Source organism: Medicago sativa, chromosome 1, assembly GCF_051527215.1.
Source record: "Medicago sativa cultivar Bolivia chromosome 1, Bolivia_mono, whole genome shotgun sequence".
Lineage (NCBI taxonomy): Eukaryota > Viridiplantae > Streptophyta > Magnoliopsida > Fabales > Fabaceae > Medicago > Medicago sativa.
The window spans coordinates 2,877,709-2,901,699 of NC_140749.1; the positions used below are offsets into that span (position 1 = coordinate 2,877,709).

A 23,991-nucleotide genomic window follows, 5' to 3' on the forward strand; every position below is an offset into this window, starting at 1 on the left:
AATGACACATAAACGATCCAAAATAATTCTTTTCATATATTTATATAATATTAGTTACATTACCTGTTCTCCGCCACATGTTCCACCATGCTACTCAATGTCTACTCAATAAAAAATACAAAGAAAACATAAATAAATGACTTGTGCGGCAAGCAAAGCAAGCAAAAAAAAGTGGCGCAAAATTTCAAATTCTGGGCACAGACTGGGCAACACACACTAGCGTGAGTTAACTTGCGCTAGTGTTATCTTCCTACGCAAGTTAACTTACGTACACCTCACAACTAGCGTGAGTTAACTCACGCTCAGACCTAGTACCTACTGACAAAAAATGACGTGACAGGCAGAAAAACCAGGAAAATAGGATGAGTTTTGGTGATACATTACCTGTTCTTTGATGCTTGATGAGCGTAGAAACTTGCTTCCTGACGATTTGCAATGATTTGGAGTTGAGATTATGACCCAAAAATTCGCACTTTTTGGGTTTTTGGAGGTGGAGGGAAAGAAAAAATGGTGTTTTGGGCTTGCATGCTGGGTTTTGAACTAAAAACGGCACTTAGCGTGACTTAACTCACGCTACGTGACTTAAGTCACGCTACGCAAGTTAACTTGCGTAACGCATGTTAACATGCGTAGGGGTAGTTTGGTATTTTACTTTGGGAATGAGCGAAATCATTTGGGTAAAGAGCAGGACTCTTGTGTTATTCATGATTCAATGGAGATAGTCATGATTACATCACAAGGATTGTCCCAATGTTTCATTGTAGTTCGTTTGAATGAATTGTGACTCAATTGCGGAATTGGTCTCAACACACTGTCTGCAACAAATAAATTAATAGTATATTAATTAATTGAAAAGGCTAAATATTGACCAGTAAAATTACTTCATTTAGAGAGCTAGACTCACAATGTCATGCACCAATGTTCAATTATCAAAAAATGAAACATATGCTAATGTATTTCTATAGGTGTATAAAATTGAAAAGACTAAGGGTATGTTTGGTTTACCGAAGAAAGTTTAAGGAAAGAAAGTGAAAGGATAGATAGTAGAAGGAAAGAATGGTTGAAGAAAGTGAGATGATTATTTTAGTTGTTTGGTATAAAAGAAAGTGACTAGATTGTGAGAGGAAAGAAAGATATGTATATTTGCAAAATGACAATTATAACCTTAATATATATATATATATATATATATTATACCAAAAAAAATGGTACCAGAAAAAAAAATAATGCCAAAAGTAAGAACATAGGAGTAGTAAGAAAAAAGTTATTAAAACCTGACAGACAAAAACGCCACTCACTTAAAAAAGCGTCGGAAATTAAAAAAAAACAATGAAAATTATAAAAGTAATAAAGTAGGGATATATGTGACTTTTCATGTTAAAAATGAGTTTCTTCTCACTTTCTGTCCTAAGCAGCGCGGAAACATTTTATATGTGGGTCCCATCAAAGATGCTTCTTTCCTCTTCCTTTCTATAGTGTTCCAAACTATAGAAAACTCTTCTTTCCACTTTCTTTCTCTCCACTCACAATCTTTCCTCACTCTATCAGTTGAAACAAACAGACCCTAAATGTACAACAAGATTTAAGAAAATTTGGACGGTAATGGTACACACGCACGCACACAATCCCGCGCGCCCTCACACACATAACTTAATGAGAGTCGGCATTTGATAACACTTAATGGGAAAAAGACAACAATTTACAATGTAGTTGACAGCAGATAAGAAAATCATTAAAGAACCAACCCCGCTAAAAATAACAACTTATAAACAAAATAAAACAGTGTAAAATTATTATTATACTCCTGTTTTTGAATAAAAGTCAAATATTATTAATGGTAAATTCTTATCTAAAAAGGAGAAGTTGTCACATCTCCACTATTGCCTTGCATTTTTTAATGGAGTTGTGTTATTTGAACATTTATATATGTGACAACTTTTATGACAACCAAAATTTTACAAAGGAAATGAGATATTGGCACAAAAACCAAAGCAATGGAGAGAGGAAGTAAAAAGATAATGTGAGTATGAGAGAGAAAGTTGTCACAAAAGTTGTCAAAAATGGTTGTTCAAATATCATTTCTCTTTTTAATGCTAAGAGGTGTGTATTTTAAGGTAACATAGTATATAAACTAGGTAATGCTAATGCATTACCAAAATAATTAGATAACGAAAATTTTATATTTTTGAGGGTATTATTACGAAAATAAAAAGATATTTTATTGTGTGAGTGTGTTCAAATAATTTATATCTAGGTTATGCTACTTGAATAGTTCCGACCATGCTTCAACATCCAATTTATAAACACTTTATCAATAGAATAGGCTTCGGAGAGTGAACATGTCATAAAGATGATCTTCATTTTCGATAGATAGATCGGAACAACACGAACAAGCACACTCTTCTACTATTCTATATATGAAAAATGATGCTTTGTGAATTTCCAATTTTATCCTTTGGAGGGGCAATTTTGTAATCCAGTAAATCCTTAAACTTGGAGAGTGTCACCTCATCCATATTTGCCCTATTCCTTTTTTCTTTTTGTTTTGACAATAACCTTTTTTAATTTTTTTTATTCCTATCATTTTTCTAGAATATTGATGCTACTTATTTTAAAAACATCTTTTTTATCATCAATGTCAATTCTTTTTTTAAAAAAATGAAGATATTATCCATTTATCTAATTATATAAACAATTAAGTTACTTGATTCTTCTAAAAAAAATTAAGTTACTTGATTCGTAAGTAAGAATAAAATAGAGAAAAAAGTTTAAGATAAATTTAGAAGAAAAAAATATTATACAAAAATTTAATATCTTTTTATATAAAAAGATAAATATTTGAAGGTAAGAGCTTAGTGCATTTCTATAGTTCATTTTTTTTTATGTAAAATTAAATATAGACTGAATTGCTTCTAAACTGATTCTTAAACCATTTTAAAAAAACTGCTTGGTTTTATGGTACTGATTTAACCACTTCAAAACTGATTCTTTGGTTTTTGAACTAAATTTAATCAATTAAAATTAAGTTACTTTGTTTATGAATAAGAACATCATCTACTTGAAGAATTCACCACCTAAGGGTCATACTAACATCTTCTCTATTTTTATTTCTTATTTTCACTTCTGATTACAAAAATGTCACATTAATTTCACATGCCTGTAATAAACATTTTGAAATTTCGGCATTTTGGTTTCTACTTGAAGAATTCACAACCTAAGGGTTTTAGAAAATCTTCTCTATTTTTATTTCTTGTTTTCACTTCTGATTACAAAAATGCCACATTGATTTCACATGCCAGTAATAACAACATTTTAAAACTAAGACATTTTGGTTTCCTCTTCCTGTTTCAATGTTTTAGCAAATGAATGTGATAAACACATGTTCGGTAAAGAACACCGAACCAAATCGGAATTGTTGATATGTGGTCTGTTGTCAACAAGTTCAAGTCAGAGCATGTTGAAATGGTGATTATGGATGATCATGTTAAATGTGAACATTACTTTCAATCAAAATTCGAATGTGGATTCGTTATATTTTGAGAGACTAACTTTTTCCGTAAGTTGTGAGAGACCGTGAATATTAATATTTTTTAATAGACATAAAGATATATACCCATTGATATCACAAATGTGCATTTTCTACTCAAGTTGCAAGCAATTTTTATACTATAAAAATTTAAAACAAATAATCCTATTACTTTCTAAGTAATAAGATTTCAAATTTCAAGAATATTGAATGCACAATTTCCAATAAAATATTTCTATCTTTGGCTTCTTAACTTGTGCCTTGAGGGCACAAGATAACATTTCCCTTTAATTAACTATCTATTAAAAAAAATACATTTTATTCAACAATTAGCTAGCTGCACGCATATTTATAAGGAACAAGTTTATTGAAGAATGAATATCAACAAAAAGGTTCAGAGTACAATACAATGTAGTACTTGGTGAAATTAGTATGTTCGTATAATTTGAGAAGGCGACTTTGATTTCTCATATATTCTCTATTTCTCTTTCGTTTGCGTAGTCCAAGACAACGACATTAAACGGTCGTCGCTTCCATTTATTTACAGTGTCGTTTTACTCTTTTTTTCTCATTTATTGCCTCTCAATGAGTCAACAGTGGTCATGCTTCTTGCCACAAAGCTTCCATCCTACGTCTCTTTTTAAACTTTTCGCATACATCATTTATAAAAAAATTCATTTATTGAATAAAAAAAATGATGTATGTAGTTTAAGTATATATTTATGGGTCATGTTAACCAGTGCCCCGGACACTGGTTAAGGAAGCCAAAAGAAAAAAATTTAAGTCAAAAAAGACACTTTTTAAGTTTTTAATGCATTGATTACACAACTTCCAATTCAAATATTACTATATTTGCTTCCTTAACCAGTGCCCCGGGTGGCTAAAATATTACCTTCATTGTTAAACTTCTCAACATGTTCCAATTTCTTCTTGAATACATTTCTTCATCTCGTCGTTGCTTGAATATGTCCGATTATACTCTAACATCCAATCATGAAACAATATATATATATATATATATATATATATATATATATATATATATATGCGCGCGTGTGTGCGTGCGTGTTGAAGATAATAATTTTTTTTTGGTCAAGTAGCTTAGTGGCTAGAGATCACACAATTAAATGTGGAGAAATGAGGTGTCCAGGGTTCGAACCCCGGTCCCCACAATCATATAAACACATAATTAATGATAATTTTGCAATTTAGGATATAGTGAGCGGTAAACATTAGATTAAAATTAAAAAAAATTAAGAAGAGTGTTACCGCAGTTCCCTTGGTTCTTGACCGATGTCACAACGTCTGAGTTCCTTTGGTCACATCGTAGGTCATCAGGAGTGTCTAATACACATGACACACTTTCATTCACATCTAAATCAAAAAATTGATTTAGGCCAATCCTGTAACTCTTTTTACCTATGAAATTTCAGAGAGAAATAAATTAAAAATATAACTCATTGAATGTATAAACGCTGTAGGAATTGACAAAGAGCCTAACTTTTCTAACTCATTCTAAACAATCATCATTGTTAAACAAGAAGGAAAAAAACTAAAACTTACCATCATTGTTAAACATCTTGGTATATTCTAACTGCTTGAATATTTTACGGTGTTTCTTCATCTCAGTGCTACTTGAATAGTTCCGACCATGCTTCAACATCCAATTTAGAAACGCTTTATCAACAGAATAGGCTTCTGAGAGTGTTGTTGGATCAAATGCCAGAAAGATGATAGATAGAGAACATGCAAGAATAATAAGCTTCATTTTTTATAGATAGAGAACAACACAAGCACACTCTTTTTTTTTTTTTTTTTTTAAGAAAACACAAGCACACTCTATCTATATATATACTAATGAGAAGAATACGGGTTGCGGTTATTACAATTGTGCGGACCCGCTAATTTCCTTACATGTTACGTATAATTATAATTATTTTTTCTCTTTATTTCAGAACATATTTCCAATACTAAAGTATTTGGAATATATTAAAAAAGAGGATGGAAAAGGTTTCGGTAACTTTTAATGATACCCAAAAAAAGAGAATTTAAGTAATGGTTACAACTATATATACTACCATAGGACTAATACTACTTGTAAGTAAAGTAAACTATATCTCTAATAGACATTTCATTTCAAAGCCAAAGAGGGGTTGAGTCTATATAAAAGCAAGTGTCTTGTTCTCATTTGTTGTGTATTATAGGAAGACATTGCTAACTACACAATTTAATTAATGTTAGATAACTCTTTGATCAACAAAGGTTTGTCCTTTCTTGTAATTAGATAAAAACTCATTTTAATATTTTATTTTAGTCAAGTTACTTGTAAATTAGGTCAATAATCATCTTACTTTAAATATTACACTAATCAAATTAATTGTCTTGACGAACTATCCATGTTAACTATGGTAATTAGATAACCCTAATTCATGTTAATAATTTATTTTAATTGGATAAAAACTCATTTTAATAATTTATCTTAGTCAAGTTACTTGTTAATTAGATTTATAATCATTCTACTTTGAGTATTACACAAATAACATGAACTATAGTAAGACTTCACTAACTATCCAGGTTAATTAAGGTTAAATAGCCCTTTGATCAACAAAGGTTTGTCCTTTCTTCTAATTGGGTGAAATTTTAATTTAAAATTTTATTTTAGTCAAGTTGTTGGTTCAATAGGTTTACAAACATTCTACTTTAAGTATTACACTAATCAAATTAACTATAGTAAGACTTTGTTAACTTTCCAAGTGAACTAAGGTTAGATAATCTTAGAGAGGGAACTTGTTTAGTCAACATTTAGAAAGTCTAAAAAAAATACTATTTTGGACTTTTGTAGTCAACATTTAAAAGTCTAAAAAATATTACAGTATTTTTTAATATATTTGTTTCTTTAACAAATGTCTTGGGGTATTCGTTAATATGACCCTAATTTAAAATAAAAATATTTTCATAAGAAAATTTGGACCATAATAGTACACATGCACGCTCGCCCGCACACACTCCCGCACACGCTCACACACAACTTAATGAGAGTCAACATTCGATGACACTTAATTATGGGAAAAGACAACAATAATAAGTACGGTGTAGTTGTGAGCAGATAAGAAAACCATTAAAGAACCAACCTTGCTAAAAATAACAACTTATAAAGAAAGTAAAACATTGTAAAATCTTTTTTGGATAAAAGTCAAATAGTATGCCTAAAAGAAGTTTCAAATTGTTTCAGAGATTGGCACCTAATGTATTATGCCTAAAAGAAGTTTAAAATTTATGCAGTAGTAAGATACAATTAAGAGTAAGATTATGATTATGAGATATAGATAGCATTATTAAATAATCACTTTTCTTTTTTTCTTTCATAGGTAACCATAGTTACACTATTGGCTTAAATCAATTTTCAAGTTTAGATGAGGATGAAGATGTTGTTACATGCCTACTGGAAGATGACCCCCCAATCGAAACTTTGTCCTACAAGCCAGTTTCTTTCAATATAGCCGATAAAGATGATCTTCCATCTTCTTGTTTCGATTTGATTCAAGTGTCACCACAACTACTTGTTGATTGTGACAAAAAGAGCCATGGGTGTCAAGGAGGTTCTGAGATTAAGGCCTTTTCTTGAGCACGGTATTGTTAAGGAGGAGGAGCATCCGTACAAGGCCATACAACACACTTGTCATGATGACGCTATTGAGACCCCAGTAAGAATAACTACCTTCCGTACGTACTTCACGTTCAAATCAATCTCAACTAATGACTGCGCTAACAAAGCAACCAGTAGCAGCTTCTATACGATATGGTGATGCTTTTATAAATTAAGGTCATTCAGTATGTGCTTCATGGTATTGTTAAGGAGGAACAATATCCTTACAAAGCAATACAACAACCATGTCGTGATAAAGGTATTGAGACCCCACTAAGAGTAATTTATCATAATTAAATTTTTCTAATCATATATTTTTTAGGTTCTTGTTGGGCATTTGGCGCAACAGTTGCAATTGAAAGTCTTCACTGTATGCATCAAGCGGGAATGATGGTATTACTATGGCACGATCATGTGCACTCATGTGTGCTACTTGTCAGTTTTTTTACTCATCTACCAAACAAAAGTAAAAACTCAAATACACTTTTCTATTATTTGTTGGATTTTTTATGTCTACTTCTACTACTTATTACAAAAAAAAAAAAAAACTGATTACCACACAGTTATCTAATTATTCTCAATAAGACACGCATATTTGTTAACAAGTAAGTAAATTAAATTATATCACTGCTGTCAATTTTTAATCTTCAAACCAATTAAAATGTAACAACCGTCACGTTTTTTTTGATTTGTTAGAATTACAAAATTAGGGATGACTCAATTTATCTTACAATTTTAGTTAAGAATCCAATGTTTTTATGCCAATTACTTATACAAGAATATTTTATTTGATTTTTTTTTTTTGACAAGGTATTTTATTTGATATTGTCTTTATTAAATTATTTATGTCAATTATTAATAAATTTTGTTCGCATTGCTTATAAACATTTTTATTTTTATTTGTTACAAGATTGATAATATTTTCTTTATTTGAAATTTTATTGCTTCTTTTCTTATTTTTGTAGGAGTCTATTTTGGTTGAGGGTTCTTTTTAGATATGAATGAAAATAATGTTGTTGTAAATCAAGTAATATATAAGGTTTCCTAATAGACTAATATATTTGTCTTTATCTTGGTAAAACTGCATTTAAGCCTTGTTTTTAATTCTCCCTTATTCATAACCAAACAAATCATGTAGCTAAAATTCATACTTTTTTTTACAAATGCTAAAATTCATACATGTTACGAGTATGTTTTAGATGGAAATATAGTTAGTAATAACATTTTTTCATTTTACATAATAAAAATTAGAAACAAGTGCCATTTTTCATTTTATATATATGACAAATTAGACTAAAATTCAGACATAATAAAAAAAATTAATATTCACATTTTACATATTACAAAACTGAAAATAAATTATGATATGTTTTGAGTTGTTTTAATTATTGTTTTAATCTACAAAAAAAAAATCATACATAACAGAAAATTCAAATTTTCAATTTTACGTAATTGATTTTTTTTTTCAAATATAATTCTACATATTAGAGAGTATACGGTCAAAATTTATTAAATCAATATCGATGTTAGCTTTGACGATTGTTGAAGGAGGAAAATGTTATATCTCTAGAAAAATAACATCAACAATTCTTCAAGAATAAAGAGCAGCTAATCACAATGCACTATTTTTCACAGTTCAAGGAGGTGTGGCTGAAAAATAAGAAGTGAACAAATAAATCATGCAATTAAAATTTGCCTGTTGTGTCTTGAAAAATTCTTAATGCTATATTTCTAGAGAAATAGCATTTTCCAATTAATAAATGTACATAGTTTTATATGAATCCAAAGAGAAATTAAAAAATTAAATCAAATAAAACAATAAGTAGTAAACAGTATCTATTCTATTAAAAGTAAAATTAAACTTTGTTCAAGCCCTCAGCAAATCAAACCTAACAAACCAGATGTGTCAATTTCTTATGACATTTCATAGTGCAATAACTTCATACCATAAAATACCATGTTTAAATCACACAAAAAAATTATGCATTAAAAAACTTCCTTTTCAGTACATTTGAATTTCTAAAAGAGAGAGGAAACTAAGAAGAAAATAAAATAAAATATACATCAAATTAAATACTGTTTGCTATTGTTTCCAAATGGTTTCTTGAGCCTGAAAATTTGAAGCCTTGTCTTCCTAGCTTGAGCTGCTGTCATAACTCTATTTGTTGTAGTTTCATCGAACTGTTGATATGAGGCGGCGTCGATCAACTCTTCTGCTGTTGAGTTCAGATCAGGAAGAGCTATTGGGCCATTATTATCATTGTTGTTGATGTTGATGCCCAATGTAACAGAAGAAGAGGAAGGTCTATAATTATGGTTCTGATGATTTGGAAACATTTGCAGTTGCATTTGAAATTGTTGTTGGAGTTGGTTCTTCTTGTACTCTTCATTTTCAATAGTATTTGACTTTGAGGGGTTGACTGAACCATTAGATTGACCTAATTGTACTTTCTGACCAATTTCCAGATTAGGGTTTTGTAATGCAGTTTCTGGGCCATTAGTACTATATAGCAACTGCAAAAGATAGCAATTCTCATAAACCAAAACATAAAACAAAAAACCTAAAAATATAAAACATAGGAAAATTGATTAGTTTAGTATTAGTATTACCTCTTGCTTCTTTTTCTTCAAGTTCAAATTGTAACTCTTCATGTTATTATAGTATTGCTTCACTTTTTCTACCTCCTGTTTCGATTTCAAACATTAAAAAAAAACCATGGGAAAAACAATTTTAACAACTCAACAAATTCATAAAATAAAAAGAAGCAAAAAACAAAGAAACAAAAATTAACTTACTTGTCTGATTGAATCTTTGGTCTCTGTCAATTCTTGTATAATTTCAAGAGGCGATTCTTTTTCCTTTGGACACAAGAAACAAACCCTAGAAATCAGAAATCGCAAATAACAGAAAACTGATAAAGAAAATTGAGCAAGAAAGAAAACAAGCTCATACCTTCTTTAGAGAAGTTTTCTTCTTTGAATATCGCTTGAGTTCATCGTCTGATTCAGTTTCAGAACTAGTAGCCTCAACTTTGACAACATCGCTGGCGGCGGCATTAACATCACGGTTGTTTTGAATTGCCGGAGAAGAAGAAGGGTTGTTTTTAACCTCGGTTCTCTTTCTTTTGCAACGCCAACTGAATGGTATACTATTCAACAAACCAACATGACAGTGAAAATCAAGAATGATTTCAGCAACTTCCTTTTCACTCTGTGACCACTCCGAAGAAGAAGTAGTTTGTGTTTTCTTTGTTCTTTCATCTCTGCTGTCTCTTTTCATCTTTCTGTTGAATGAAAAAGGTTAAGATCTGAATTTGATGGAAGTGTGTGTGAGAGAGTTGAATGTGAAGATTTATAGAGACGATAGAGAGAGAAATCAATTTGTGTGTCGCTGCTTCAAATCAATCCAAGGAATTTCTAAATCCACATTCCTTGGCTCTTGACACGTATCATTATTAGGGTTTATTGATATTTAGTTTAAATATTTTTTTAAAAAAGATTTAGTTTTTTTTTAAGAAGCGAAAAGATTTAGTTTAAATATATTATTTTACATTAATATTATTTTTTTGAAAAGATTTAGTTTAAATATATTATTCTACATTATATTGAGAAACCCTTCAAAAAGATACATTATATTGAGAAAATAGAATACGCACCAATATTTAAAAAACAATCAATTTTTTTTGTTTTTTTCACAATTGTTACTGAAAAAAGTATGTTACTGTTAAAAAAAACGACAACTTGGTGCATTTAGTTGGAACATAATGATATTGTTTTCGACGGAAAAGTCGTTAATGTTGGGGAGGTCGTTGATCGGATAAAACGACTGTGTTAGTTTTGGTTCATTAGCAAAGAAAGAAGGAATAGTGTAACCAAAAAAAAAAAAGGAATAAGAATTTAGTATATTCGGACCGGTGGTCTAGCCCACTTGCTTGTCTTCAAACTATTTAAAGTTTGCCTTTAGACGGAAATTTGGTGGCTGGTGTTGTGGATTTTGTGTTTGCATTACAATTTGGTGTCATGGATAGTAGGGAAAAGCTACTTATCGCGAGGTGTGTTTTCCCGAAGTAATCACGATAGGATATTAAGGCTTGTACTTGACTTTCCTTATAATCTGCCACCCACCCTTTTATTGTATTAAAGGAGGATCTGACGGTTAAAATGCAGTCGCTATAGGCATTCGTGAGACAAATGTTCGCTGTATTTAGCAACCCTCTTGATAGTATTGAAGAGGTGTCATTGCATTACCAACATAACTCAGTTTACGACAAACACAAACAAAATCATTTTTTTCGAGTATAATCCCACCTAAAGAGAAAATTATTTTACTGTTATTGTTGTTGTGACAAAAAAAATGTTGTATTGCAAACAAAATCACAAATTCCAAACAAATAGAAGTGAGTCTCTTCCAAGGGTATTGACAATTGAGTCCCTTCTAAAGAAACACTAGAGAAACAACATTGCAATTATGATAGAAATTTCATATCATCTCTTTCTTTTTAAATCAATTATTTATATGGATACGAACACAGATTTGATTGTACTCATACTCACGGGTACTCATACCCGATAATAAATTAAGTAAATTATCAAAATATCCTTATATATCTTATCTTATTAGTTGTTACCTTATTGATGGAAATTTTACCGTCCACCTAAGATTCTTCATTAATAACTTATTTTTACTTTTGATTTTTTTATTCATCTTATTAAGTTCACCGTTTCTACTTCATTCACATCAAAAAACATATCATATGGATTATGTAAGAATCATGAATTTTCTATTGATTATGTATGATTTATGTAAAAGTTGAAGTTTTTTGGTAATTAAAAAAAGTTATTATTTGTACAAAAAAATAAATAAATTCAAATACACATGGGTACCCATGAATACCCATGGATACTCAATACCCGCGAGTACCCGTATAGTGGGTACCCACGAGGGTACGGGGCGGACACGGGTATCATATTTATCCAAAAGGGCGGGGACGGGTATCATACTATCCATACCCATGGGTACCCATTGACATCCCTATCAATTACAATTTCTATCAATTACAATTTGAGTTCTATCGCACTAAATTAAGTTAGAATTTCTATCAAACAATGAAAAATCTACCATCTTTGTAGTTATTTACATGAAACACCTAGATATTTAACTATAATCAATTGTGTTATCGACTATTAGTTAGGGGTGTTCGTCTTGTGGATTGGATCAGTCTTGAGACAAAAACTCATTCAATTTAAAGATAAAATTATATGCAATCCGGACCGAACCACATCATAAAACCTTCGCCTCACTGTTTTTTCCAACTTTTAGTGGTTGTTCACGGAACATGATGGGTGAAAGACATTGTGGATTTTGAAGGCAACCAAAAGAGGGAAGAACATTGATTCAGGAACTATTGGTAATTTATATTTCCCTTCCATTCATAATATATTATTAGTAGATATACTCAAACATAATCATATGAACATAAGTCAATTGTGTGACAGTAGTTATGATATATGATGTTCAATAAGACGTCTTTTAAAGTAATCAATCAATCTGATGGATCTATTTTCTTCATTGGTAAGAGGAAAAACAGTGTTGGGGTTTTTGCAATTTGTTGGATTTGGACAATAGGAGGAGTATTGAGTTCTAGAGAATAAGAAAAAGAAACAAAAGAGGAAGAAGATGGGAAAAAGAAATTTTACATTTTTGTTTTGATAATAGTTCTTTTTTTGTCCAGTAATGTCCTAATCATCTATTCTGCCACGTGGATCAAGCCATGTCTCTAAATTGATGTCGAGTCATGGGTTAAATTGCTGACAATAGTTAACGTAGAATTAAAACTAATGGGTTCTAGCTTTACAAAGGTAAATTGAGACAATTTTTGTTTTGGGACTAAAACTCAAATTTGCTCTTATTATATGAACCAAAAGTAAAAATAACCTTTTTTTAAATTACGTCAAAATAGAATTTCTTTGGCACCAAGCAATACTATTAATTAGTAATGACCAATAATCCATATCCATTTTTTTCTTTAACTATCCATCACTAAAAAGGAAACATAATATTCAATATTCATATCTGAATTTCTAAGAGAGGAAACTAAAAAGGAAATAAAATAAACATCAAAATGAATGTTGTTTACTCCTGTTTCCAAAAGGTTTCTTGAGCCTAAATTTCTGAAGCCTTCTTTGCCTAGCTTGAGCTGCTGCAATAGGCCAATAGCTCTATTTTGTGCAGGGGCGGATCTCCTTTGAGACCCCCAGGTGCCACTGCACCCCCCCCCCCCCCCCCCCCCCCAACTTCTCTATAAATACATACTAATCATAATATTTTACATGCTTCATGGTTGTTGTAGTGGTCAGACACCCTCCAGATGCTTTTATGATATGATGGCGTGTGTTCGACTCTCTCATACTCTCTTTTTTATATTTCAATTGTATTTTAAATGTTTTATATTAAAAAAAAATATATCCTGGCGGGAGTTGAACCGAGGTTATACAAGTAACACTCAAGCAAGTAAACCACCACAACAACACATAATTCTGGAAATGTTTTGAAACTGATTTATATATATTCTAACAATATTTGGCACCCCCAAGAAAATATCTCAAGATCCGCCACTGATTTTGTGTATTTTGATCCAACGGTTGAAAAGATGCCACGTGGATCGACTCTTCAGTTGTTAAGTTTAGATCAGGAAGAGCTATTATACCATTGGTTTCACTGTTGATATTGTGACCCAATTCAACATAAGTTTCGTCCCATAATTCTGATTTTGATGATTGGCAAACATTTGCATTTGAATTTGTACTTGTTGATGTTGTTTCTTTGAACTCTTCATTTTTAATTGTTGATTTTGAAGGGTTGACTGAACCACTGGATTGACCCAATTGTACTTTCTTTCCAATTTTTAATCCCCTTTCTAATAGCTGGAAATAAATGACAATTTTCATAAACCAACAAACAAAACACAAAAAACAATCGGACGATATGATAAATGATTCTTCTAGTTTAGTCGGTTGTTCGAATCCAATTCTAAGAACATGACACTTCTTGAGAATTACTTTTGTCATCCATCAGGTCATATTCGATTCAAGATATCAATCCTAAGAAGATATTGCAAAGATATTTTCTTTGCACCAAAAAAAAAAAAAAGAAAGAAAAACAAACAAACAAACAAACAAGTCCTAAAAACGGAGGAACGTTAATTTAGTATTACCTCATGCTTCCATTTTTTCAAGATCGAATTGTAAATTTTCAGGATAGCATAGTGTTGCTTCATTTTATGTGTCGCCTGTTTGGGTTTAAAAAATTAATAAAATTATAATTAAGAAGTATAAAAGAAAAAAAAAAACTAAAACTAAAATTACGCGAATCAACAAATGCATAAACAAAGAAGCCAAATAACACAACAGAAAATTGAGCAAGAAAGGAAAATAATTTAATTCACTTTTGAGAGAAACTTTTTTGTTTGAACTTTTGCGCTTCTGAGCAAGACTCGAAGCCTCGACTTTAACAAGCAGAAAGGAGACATTAACATCAATCTCAACTTTCTTCAGTAAACCACCAACATTAACAACACAGTTGTGGTTTACTGAAGAAGGAGAAAGGTGGTGTTCAGTGGCGGAACCAGGGGTCCCCAAAGTTTAAAAAAAAAATCATTTTTAATATATATATGTGTGTGTGTGTGTGTGTGTGTGTGTGTGTGTGTGTGTGTGTGTGTGTGTGTTTGATTCTTTCTTTGTTCATTTTTAGCTTTGACTCGTATTTTTTTATTTTTTTTAAACAAAAAATGCAATGAAAATATTGTAATGCAAGAATCAAACCATAGTTATGGGAGCAACATAGAAACAAACAAACCGCTTAACTACAACTTTAATAACTTTAATTGTAATTATTTTTGTCACAGTATATATTTATAGAGGAATGCTATCAACACTCTCTTTTGAGCACTCTCTCTAACACTCACTCTTTTATTGGGTGAAATCAATGTATGTCCCACCACTTTATGTGGGTTCTATTTCCAAAGTGTAGGTCCTACATTGATTTCACCCAATAAAGGAGTGAGTGCTATAGAGAGTGTTCAAAAGAGAGTGTTGCTAACACTTCTCATATTTATATCTTAAAAATGTGGCCCCTCCATCAGGGACGGATCCAGGAATTTTGATCAGCGGGGTCAATGTAATTTATCATCAATATATATATATATATATATATATATATATATATATATATATATATATATATATATATATATATATATATATAAAGCGTAGGAGATAAAATGATAATATCATTATCATTAAGAAGTTAGATATTGAAAGTGTTTAATGATTTTTTCATTCTCAACACTATCAAATATATCATTCTTGATATCTGTTACTAGACAACCATTAAAAAATTCACCTCTCATACAACAAATGGCAATGAATCATAGAAATGATATATACTTGCTTGGACAGAAATCCAAATAAATATATATGGGCACACACACAGAATCATAAAAATATTAAACAGAATAAAATTAAATAATGTTAGTTGATATGACTAAATATCTTTTCTTTAATTTTTTTCATTTCATTCGAAGATATTGATTTGTGATTGTGTCCATGAAAATATTTCTCCCGTAGAAATATATACTAGCTTTATATAATGGTTTAACTTTGTATCGAAAGTGTAACACGTCAACTAATGTCACTTTTGTATCAATTTATTCTAGTATTTAAGTTTTATACTTTGTCATTAGTTGAATGAATAAACCATGCGGGATCAATAGTATTATTCTAGTGGGGTTTATAAATATAAATATATGATTATTGGTTTAAAAAAACAAAAATTAAGTGGGGTCAATTGCCCCCTTTTACTCTGCCGTGGATCCGTGCCTGCCCTCCATAAAAAATTTCTTATACTTTAAAAAATATTGTAAATTTCTTATATTTTGGTTTAACATTTTTTTCTTATATTTTCTTCTTACATATTTACCCTTTATTAGAGATAAATTATCACTTTACTTTAAACTACATTCAACAATGATTGATCCCAACAACAGTACAATAAAATATGTTAGCCTAATACACAATTAAAAATAATAGAAGATCGACTTGACGGATGCATTACACGATATGAATTGTATTTATGTAAATGCACTAAACCATCTAAAAACCAATGTTTGTTTTTGTTGTGATTTCATTCTTGAATTTATATATCAGGAAAGCCACGTGAAGAGGGTCAAGAATTTCAAAAATGTTAAACTATATATTACTATTACTTTCAGGTTGATAAGTGATATTGACATGAATGAGGGTTGGTTCTGGTTCATATGGTTATAACTTGGATCGTATCAAAATTTCTGCTATATAAATTTTGCTTAATCATATCATAAATATTTGATGAAATTGATTGTTCTCTCGTGAAAGTGATTGTTCTCTCTAACCTTGTAAAAAGCTGGCCTTGGTTTGTGAGTCCTGCAATTGTTGCGCTGAGGAACCATTTTTTTTACTAATAGTTGCTGAAGAACTGTTGGATTTTGGTTTAATAACTTTAATTGAATAAATTTGGATGTTACACCCAGGAGCAACTCTTAGAGCACCCACATCCATACCACCCATATGGGTGGTATAAATGGGTCCCACATAATACATTATATTACTTCACACTTTCCAATTATTTAAACCACTCAACTACATTTTCTAAATGGGTTTTTCTAACATGTGCAAATTTGCACATGTTAATAAGTTTAAAGTAGTAAGTTTGTATTGGAACTTGTGTATTTTATATTAAATATATAATTTTTTAATAAACAATTGTGATTTTCAATAAAAAATTGTCTCTTTTAGTATCCTTAACATGTGCAAATTTGCAATATTGCACAGGATAGACAAACCCTTTCTAAATATCCATACCACTCCTCTGAAACTCTAAAATGGGCCCCACTTATCTTACAACTACAATATACTTTAATAATATAAAATATTAATTAAAAGAAAACAACACAAAAGCAATACAAAATGTGCCCAAAGTCAGACAAATGCACGAAAAGCATCGTAGTAATGCATTACTACAATGGCTTGTTTAACTACTCAATTTCAATGCCAATTATCCATGCTATTATGACACAAAAGCATTGGGCAGTGTGATACCACCCAAAGGAGCAGGCGATGTGGGTGCTCTTAGTTGGTCATCTGACCAACAAATTAAATTTGGCACAACCAACCAAAACTTGACACCTCGGTCGTCATAAATATTTAATAAATAATTGGCTAAAGTGCACTTTTTCCCCCTTAACTTTTAAAAACTTGCAATTTTGACCCCCTAAGTATGAAAACTACAATTTTGGCCCCCTAAGTTTTAGCCCCTTTGCAATAGTAGTCCTTTTGGTCAATTTTGACCCAGTCAACGCCTACGTGGCATGCCACGTGTGTAAATAATAAATTAAAAAAAATAAAAAATGCCACAAAATCATTTTATAAATGAAATAAATAAAAAAAATATATTAAATAATAAAAAAAATCATAAAAAATTAAAAATTAAAACGATCTTACTACTTCCTCTCCTCACTGTCATCGACCTTTGTTCCTCACCTTTGTTTTGTTCCTCACCACCATCGACAATGTTTTTCCTTTTCCGTTTCCTCCTCACCGTCACCGTGCTCTTTGCTGCTTCGTTCGGCACCATCGTCACCGTCGCCGACGAAGTCCTTATCACAACAGTGCGCCGTTCTTTCAACCTTCGTTCGGCACCACCGTCATTGTCGTCGACGAAGCCCTTATCACAACACTGTGTCGTTCTTTCAACTGATCAATTGAGGGTTTCATTTTCTCACCTCTTGTCAATCGAAGCTACAATCTGAAATCCCCAGACATGGTAATATAACCTATTCCCCTTTCTCATTCACCTTTTCAGTTTTTAGATTATTTTTCTTGGTTTTTGAAGAGTTAATGGTTTCATCAATAGAGTTGCGGTCTTATTTGGAGAAATGAGTTGAAGATAGATTCATCAATATAGTTGTGGTCTTGTTTGGAGAAATCGGTTGATTATATCAGGTTGTATGAAACCAAGCTTTCTAGGCAAGAATCACAGCAAAAAGAACTGCCCCGGTTGCTGACATGAAGAGGAGGAACCTAGGTGAAGAGTAGCAAGTGTTTCAACAAAGTTGAAGGCCAAAAACACAATACAAAAAGAAGTTGAATTTGCTGAGATAATCAATTTGTTTGTGGTAGTTAAGGTTAGGTTCGTTGATCATGGATTGGATTTTGGGGACTCTTCCTTTTTCCTTTCCTTTTAATTTTTAATTTTTTCTGATTTTTTTTTATTTAATATATTTTTTTTTATTTAATTTATAAAATGATTTTGTGGCATTTTTTATTTTTTTTAATTTATTATTTACACACGTGGCATGCTACGTAGGTGTTGACTGGGTCAAAATTGACCAAAAGGACTATTATTGCAAAGGGGCTAAAACTTAGGGGGACAAAATTGTAGTTTTCATACTTAGGGGGCCAAAATTACAAGTTTTTGAAAGTTAAGGGGGGAAAAGTGCACTTTAGCCTAAATAATTATAACATAGAGAGAATATGTCATTAGAATCAAAGAGAAATCTTGTTATGCCGAAAAACAGAGAAATATTGTGGAAAAAAACTCAGCAAATCGAGTCAAGCGGGAACAACGAGCGACTCATTGTGTTTGTAAGTAATTTTATCGGGTGGTTTCGATGGTAGCTTAGCTTTTGATGGTGGTACAAAGATTTTGTTTTGTGGTTTTTTTAAGGCCCGTCCCTGGGGGTGCAAACAGCTCAACAGAGCTGAGCCTCCCCCAGCCATGGACCTCAATTTTTTTTTTAAATACCCCACTAGTACTACTGCACTCCAATTTTTTTTTAATACCCCCATTCATTTTCTGTCATCTTGTTTTAGCCTTTTAGGCCTATGAGAATTAGGTCCTATTGCTTTTGGTGTTAGGTGGGGTGTATACGATAGTCATTTTCACATTTGGGTGTACCGCATGTATACGGCACCTTGTATTTATCTTTTAAAAAATATAAATAGAACATTGCTCTTTTAAAAAAAAATATATGTTTTGATTTTATCACTGGCCTCTTTTCATTCCCAGAGCCGAGCCTCTGAATTCTTAGGGACGGCCCTGGTTTTTTTGGATGGATCAAAATTAATCTGCGAGAAAAAGAGAGTGTAGTAATCGACAAGGAGAAATTCTTCATCGTTATAGAAAAAGAGAGTGTAGTAATCGACAATGAGAAATTCTTCATCGTTATAGTCCCCAACTCCAGTGGTTTTTTTTGCTGCCAATGTGGAATTAGATAAACTAGTTTCTTATTGTTTGTTGTGGTTATGATGTTCCTCCATATTCCATGAGAAGCACTTGTTGAGGTGCCCGATTGTGTGACATGTCTCTTAGCTTTGGTGGTCGACGTCATCATGAAAACCTTTGTCGTTGGAATGAGGTTCATCCATAGAACTTTTTTATCATACTGAATAAATAATTTCAACACAGGGTAGAGATGCCTCACGAGAAGATAAGGGATCCGTTTCTGCTTCATAGTGCGTATGGGACTCGGATCCTTCTAGTCACAAAAAATAATATAAGAACATGATTTTAAACATAATCAATGGAGAAAGTTACCATAACATATTTAAACTTAAGAGTGGTTTAGACTTGTGATCTAAGGCGCACTCATTTCTAGATCTTCAATTCAGATACTCCAGTTTCAATTAATCTTTGCCAACGAACAATGTGATTGATTTTCTGAATTAATTGATTTTTGAGTCAGATACCGAGTTTCAAAAACAAACAAAAAATGACTGTATAAAAATTTACTAAATATAATAATATATGCATAAATTGCTACCAAAATATTTTAGTGATTTTTGACAAGAATATTTGTACTATTTAGATTCTCTTAAAATACCTTTTTCTTCACATTATGCGCGATTGCTTCCAAACCAAAATCGAGTTCTCACATACTCCTTCCGGTCACTATTTTTAATTTTTAGATTCATTCAATAAATGATGTATGTGGTCTACATTGTATACCACATACATCATTTATTGAATGAACCTAAAAAGTCAAAATTTGCTTATAATAGTGACAGGAGGGAGTAATAACTTAGAATCTCGAACACTACTACAAAAAGATTACCCCATTTCCTAAAAATATTTTGTTGACCAAGATTCACCAAGTTTACTTTTGTAGTACACTACATAGCAAAACCCCAATCCAACCTTACAAAATTTCTTTGTCACCAAGTAATAATTGTACTCATAATGAATATCCCATATCATATATAAATTTTCTAAAAATAGAGAAACCAAAAAGGAATAATACATAAAAATAAAATGTTGTACCAAAAATAAAATGTGACTATAAATAAATAACTATCTATAAGAAGGTTGGCGTTGTTTGGTATTATTATTACCCACCACGGGTTTCTTGAGCCTGAAAATCTGAATCCTTCTGTGTCTTGCTTGAGCTGCCATAACTTTACTCAAATCCATATTATTATTATTTGATGTAGCTTCATCCAACGGTTGACATGTGTCCACGTGGACCGACTCTTCAATGGATAAGTTCAGATCAGGAATGGCTAATGGGCCCATGTTACTGTTACGACCCACTGATGAAGATGCAACTTGCAACGTTGGATTGCTAGAAGATGATGCACATTGAAATTGAACAAGCCCAAAATTACTATGATTATGAAGATTGGGTATTTCCATTATTATTTGTTCCTTCATTTTCTCTTCATTTTCAACAGTGAAATTTGAAGAGTTGACTGAGACTTGAATTGGTTGATTAATTACCAAATTGAGGTTTTTGTATTCACCTTTGGGACCATTAATACTTAGCTGTAAAAATAGCAAATTCCATAAATCAAAAAACTAAATTGGACCCACCATATGGATTATTCAACCAACACATATAAAACAAACAAATATGGATCTCATTGAAAAATAAACTAAGGATAAGCAAAGCAAAGCAATCCTAGAAACCCAAAAAACCAAAGTACATGAAAATTTACCTCTTTTTGCTTTGCTTTCAACTTCAAATTGTACTCCTTCAATTGTTCATAGTTACGCTTCACATTTTCAATCTCCTATTTTCATTTCAAATATAAAAAAAAAAAAAAATCAGGAAAAACAAAACAAAAAAACAATTTGGGTATAAACAATTATGAACAAAATCCTATGAACTTACTTGATTGATGGAGTCTTTGTTTTTGGTCAAATCTTCAATCATATTAAGATAGTGTTCTCTCTTCTGTTGACACAAAAACCATAACCCAAAAATCAGATAAGAAATATATAATAAATAATTATAAAATACCGTAACTGATATACCGAAAAACTTGTGTATTTTTCTACATCGTGGATCAACCAAAACTCAGAAAAAAATAATTCACAAAAAAAAAAAGTAAAATAAAAAACACCAGAAATACATTATTCACATAGAACAATAAGAAAGTAAAAAAACAAAACAATCAACAACAAAATTCAAAAAAGCAGAGAAAAATTACCCTTTTGAGAGAAACTTTGTTTTTGAAAGGTTTAGTTTTCTCATCGGATTCAGTGGCTGGAAATGAAAGAGGAGTAGCAGGACTTGAAGCTTGAGCTTTTCCGGCATCAGAAGAAGGGGGAACAACGGCGGCGCCGCCATAAGAAGAAGGGTTGTTTTGAATTGCAGATCTCTGCTTTTTACACCCCCATGAGTATGTTACACTACTCAGCAAAGAGAAACGATAATACAACACAGCAAGAATTTCAGCAGTTTCAACTTCACTTTCTGACCAATCCAAAACATCGTAACTTCTCTGTCTCTGTTTTAGCTTCATAGTATCTCTGTTTTTTTTTTTTTTTTGATGAAACAGTGATGAAAATGAGTAAGAAGAAGAAAAAGGATAGAGAGTGTTTTGGTGTGCTCACAAAAAACGGAAGAAGAAGAAGAAGAAGAAGATTTGGGAAATGAAATGAAATGAAATGAAATCCTTTATTTTTGTTTGCACAACAAAAGGCTTAGGTCTCTAGGTAGTGACACGTGTCAATTAGAAAAATCATGTTTGTGTGCCTCTCTTCTAGGGTTTATGGCACACAAGAGGAGTTTATGCAATTTTGTTATTGGAGGATAGTGCGGTGATCCCATTGCCCTCATAAGGCCACGTGGAATTGGCTAATATATATCACTTTTATTATTATCTACTTTTTTTTAACAATAAACTAGTTACAAACCCGTGCTTCGCACGGGGGCTCAGTAACGTATTTGACAAAATATTATATTGGAAGGATAGATTGCGAAATGACAGATAATTATAAACCATAATATAATATTCAGAGTACTCTTGCATTACAGATTACAAAATTAAATCTTCAAAATGGCTTGATCACGAGTAACAAATGAAAACATATTTAGTCAGCGGTAGAAACACTTTTCCAGTAATAATTGATATCTATCTATAAACCAATGAAAACCCTATTACCAAAGCTAACTGATTATATCATTTTGACTTTCAGCTTCAACATATATAAATCCTTTCACATGATCTACAACAAAGGCAGATATTAACTGCAATTTAGTATTCAGTTCTTTCAGGTGAACAAACTTCTGCATCAGACAGATAGCTGAAAGCCTCTCTACCTACTTTATATCATTTTGTGTTTTAGCTTCAACGTATATAAATCTTTTTACATGATCTACAACAAATGTCAATTGATACCCATGAGTACGGATAATATGATACATGTCCCCGCCCCGTTGGATAAATATGATAGTCGTGCCCGCCCTGTATCCTCGTGGATACCCACTATACGGGTACCCGTGGGTATTGAGGTATCCATGGGTATCCATGGGTACCCATGGAGTTTTGAATTTATTTATTTTTTGGTACAAATAATAACTTTTTTTAATTACCAAAAAACTTCAACTTTTAAACATCCATACATAATCCACTCAAAATTTCATCAATATTCATACATAATTCATAGAAAATTCATGATTCTTATATAATCTATATGTTTTATGATGTGAATGAAGTGGAAACGGTGAACTTAATAAGATGAATTAAAAAAAATTAAAATAAAAATAGGTTATTATTGAGAATTTTTAGGTGGGTGGTAAAATTTTCTTCAATAAGGTACCAACTTTAAGTAATTAGATATGATATATAAAGATATATTAATAATTTACTTAATTTATTATCGGGTATGGGTACCCGTGGGCATGGATACAATCCAATCCGTGTCTGTGTCCATATAATAATGGGTAGTCAAATACCCATTTATTATACCCGTGGATACCTGTTTAGCTACCCGCTCCATACCCGTGACGGATTTTACCCACGGGTACCTATGGGCATGGGTATTTTTGCCACCCCTAGCAATGGCAGATATTAACTGCAATTTAGTACCACGTATATAAATCCTTTCACATGATCTACAACAAAGGTAGATATTAACTGCAATTTAGTGTTCAGTCCTTTCAGGTGAACAAACTTCTGAATCAGACAGATAGTTGAATGTCTCTCTACTTGATTTATATCCTTTTGCCTTTCAGTTTCAACGTATATAAATCATTTCACATGATCTACAACAAAGGCAGATATTAACTGCAATTTAGTATCGAGTCCTTTCATGTGAATTATAGGCACTTTTAAAAAACTTATTTTAAAGGAGAGATGTTCAAATTACAGAATATTACCATTCTTCGTAAATTTGAGAATGAAGGTCGCATAATCCAAATATTTGTGATGCATGGTCTAAGGCATGGGGTTCAGTAACGTATTTTGTAAAAAAATTGTTCTGAAGGAAAAATGAACAAAT

At 31.4% G+C, this 23,991-nt stretch overlaps 2 protein-coding genes across 2 annotated transcripts; both read right to left on the reverse strand.

Annotated features, from left to right (window-relative positions):
- Positions 1-9,236: 9,236 nt before the first annotated feature.
- On the reverse strand, positions 9,237-10,452 carry LOC146951733 (uncharacterized). The gene is made up of 4 exons (XM_085741437.1): positions 10,126-10,452; positions 9,969-10,031; positions 9,783-9,857; positions 9,237-9,686 (listed from the first exon to the last, which is right to left on the reverse strand). The coding sequence occupies exons 1-4, from the start codon at positions 10,450-10,452 to the stop codon at positions 9,237-9,239; spliced, it is 915 nt and encodes a 304-aa protein (XP_085597563.1).
- A 9,900-nt stretch (positions 10,453-20,352) lies between these two features.
- LOC146951734 (uncharacterized) lies at positions 20,353-22,142 on the reverse strand. Its single transcript, XM_085754637.1, has 4 exons — positions 21,696-22,142; positions 21,377-21,439; positions 21,201-21,275; positions 20,353-21,027 (listed from the first exon to the last, which is right to left on the reverse strand). The coding sequence occupies exons 1-4, from the start codon at positions 22,008-22,010 to the stop codon at positions 20,557-20,559; spliced, it is 924 nt and encodes a 307-aa protein (XP_085610763.1). The 5' UTR covers positions 22,011-22,142; the 3' UTR covers positions 20,353-20,556.
- Between the last annotated feature and the right edge of the window lie 1,849 nt (positions 22,143-23,991).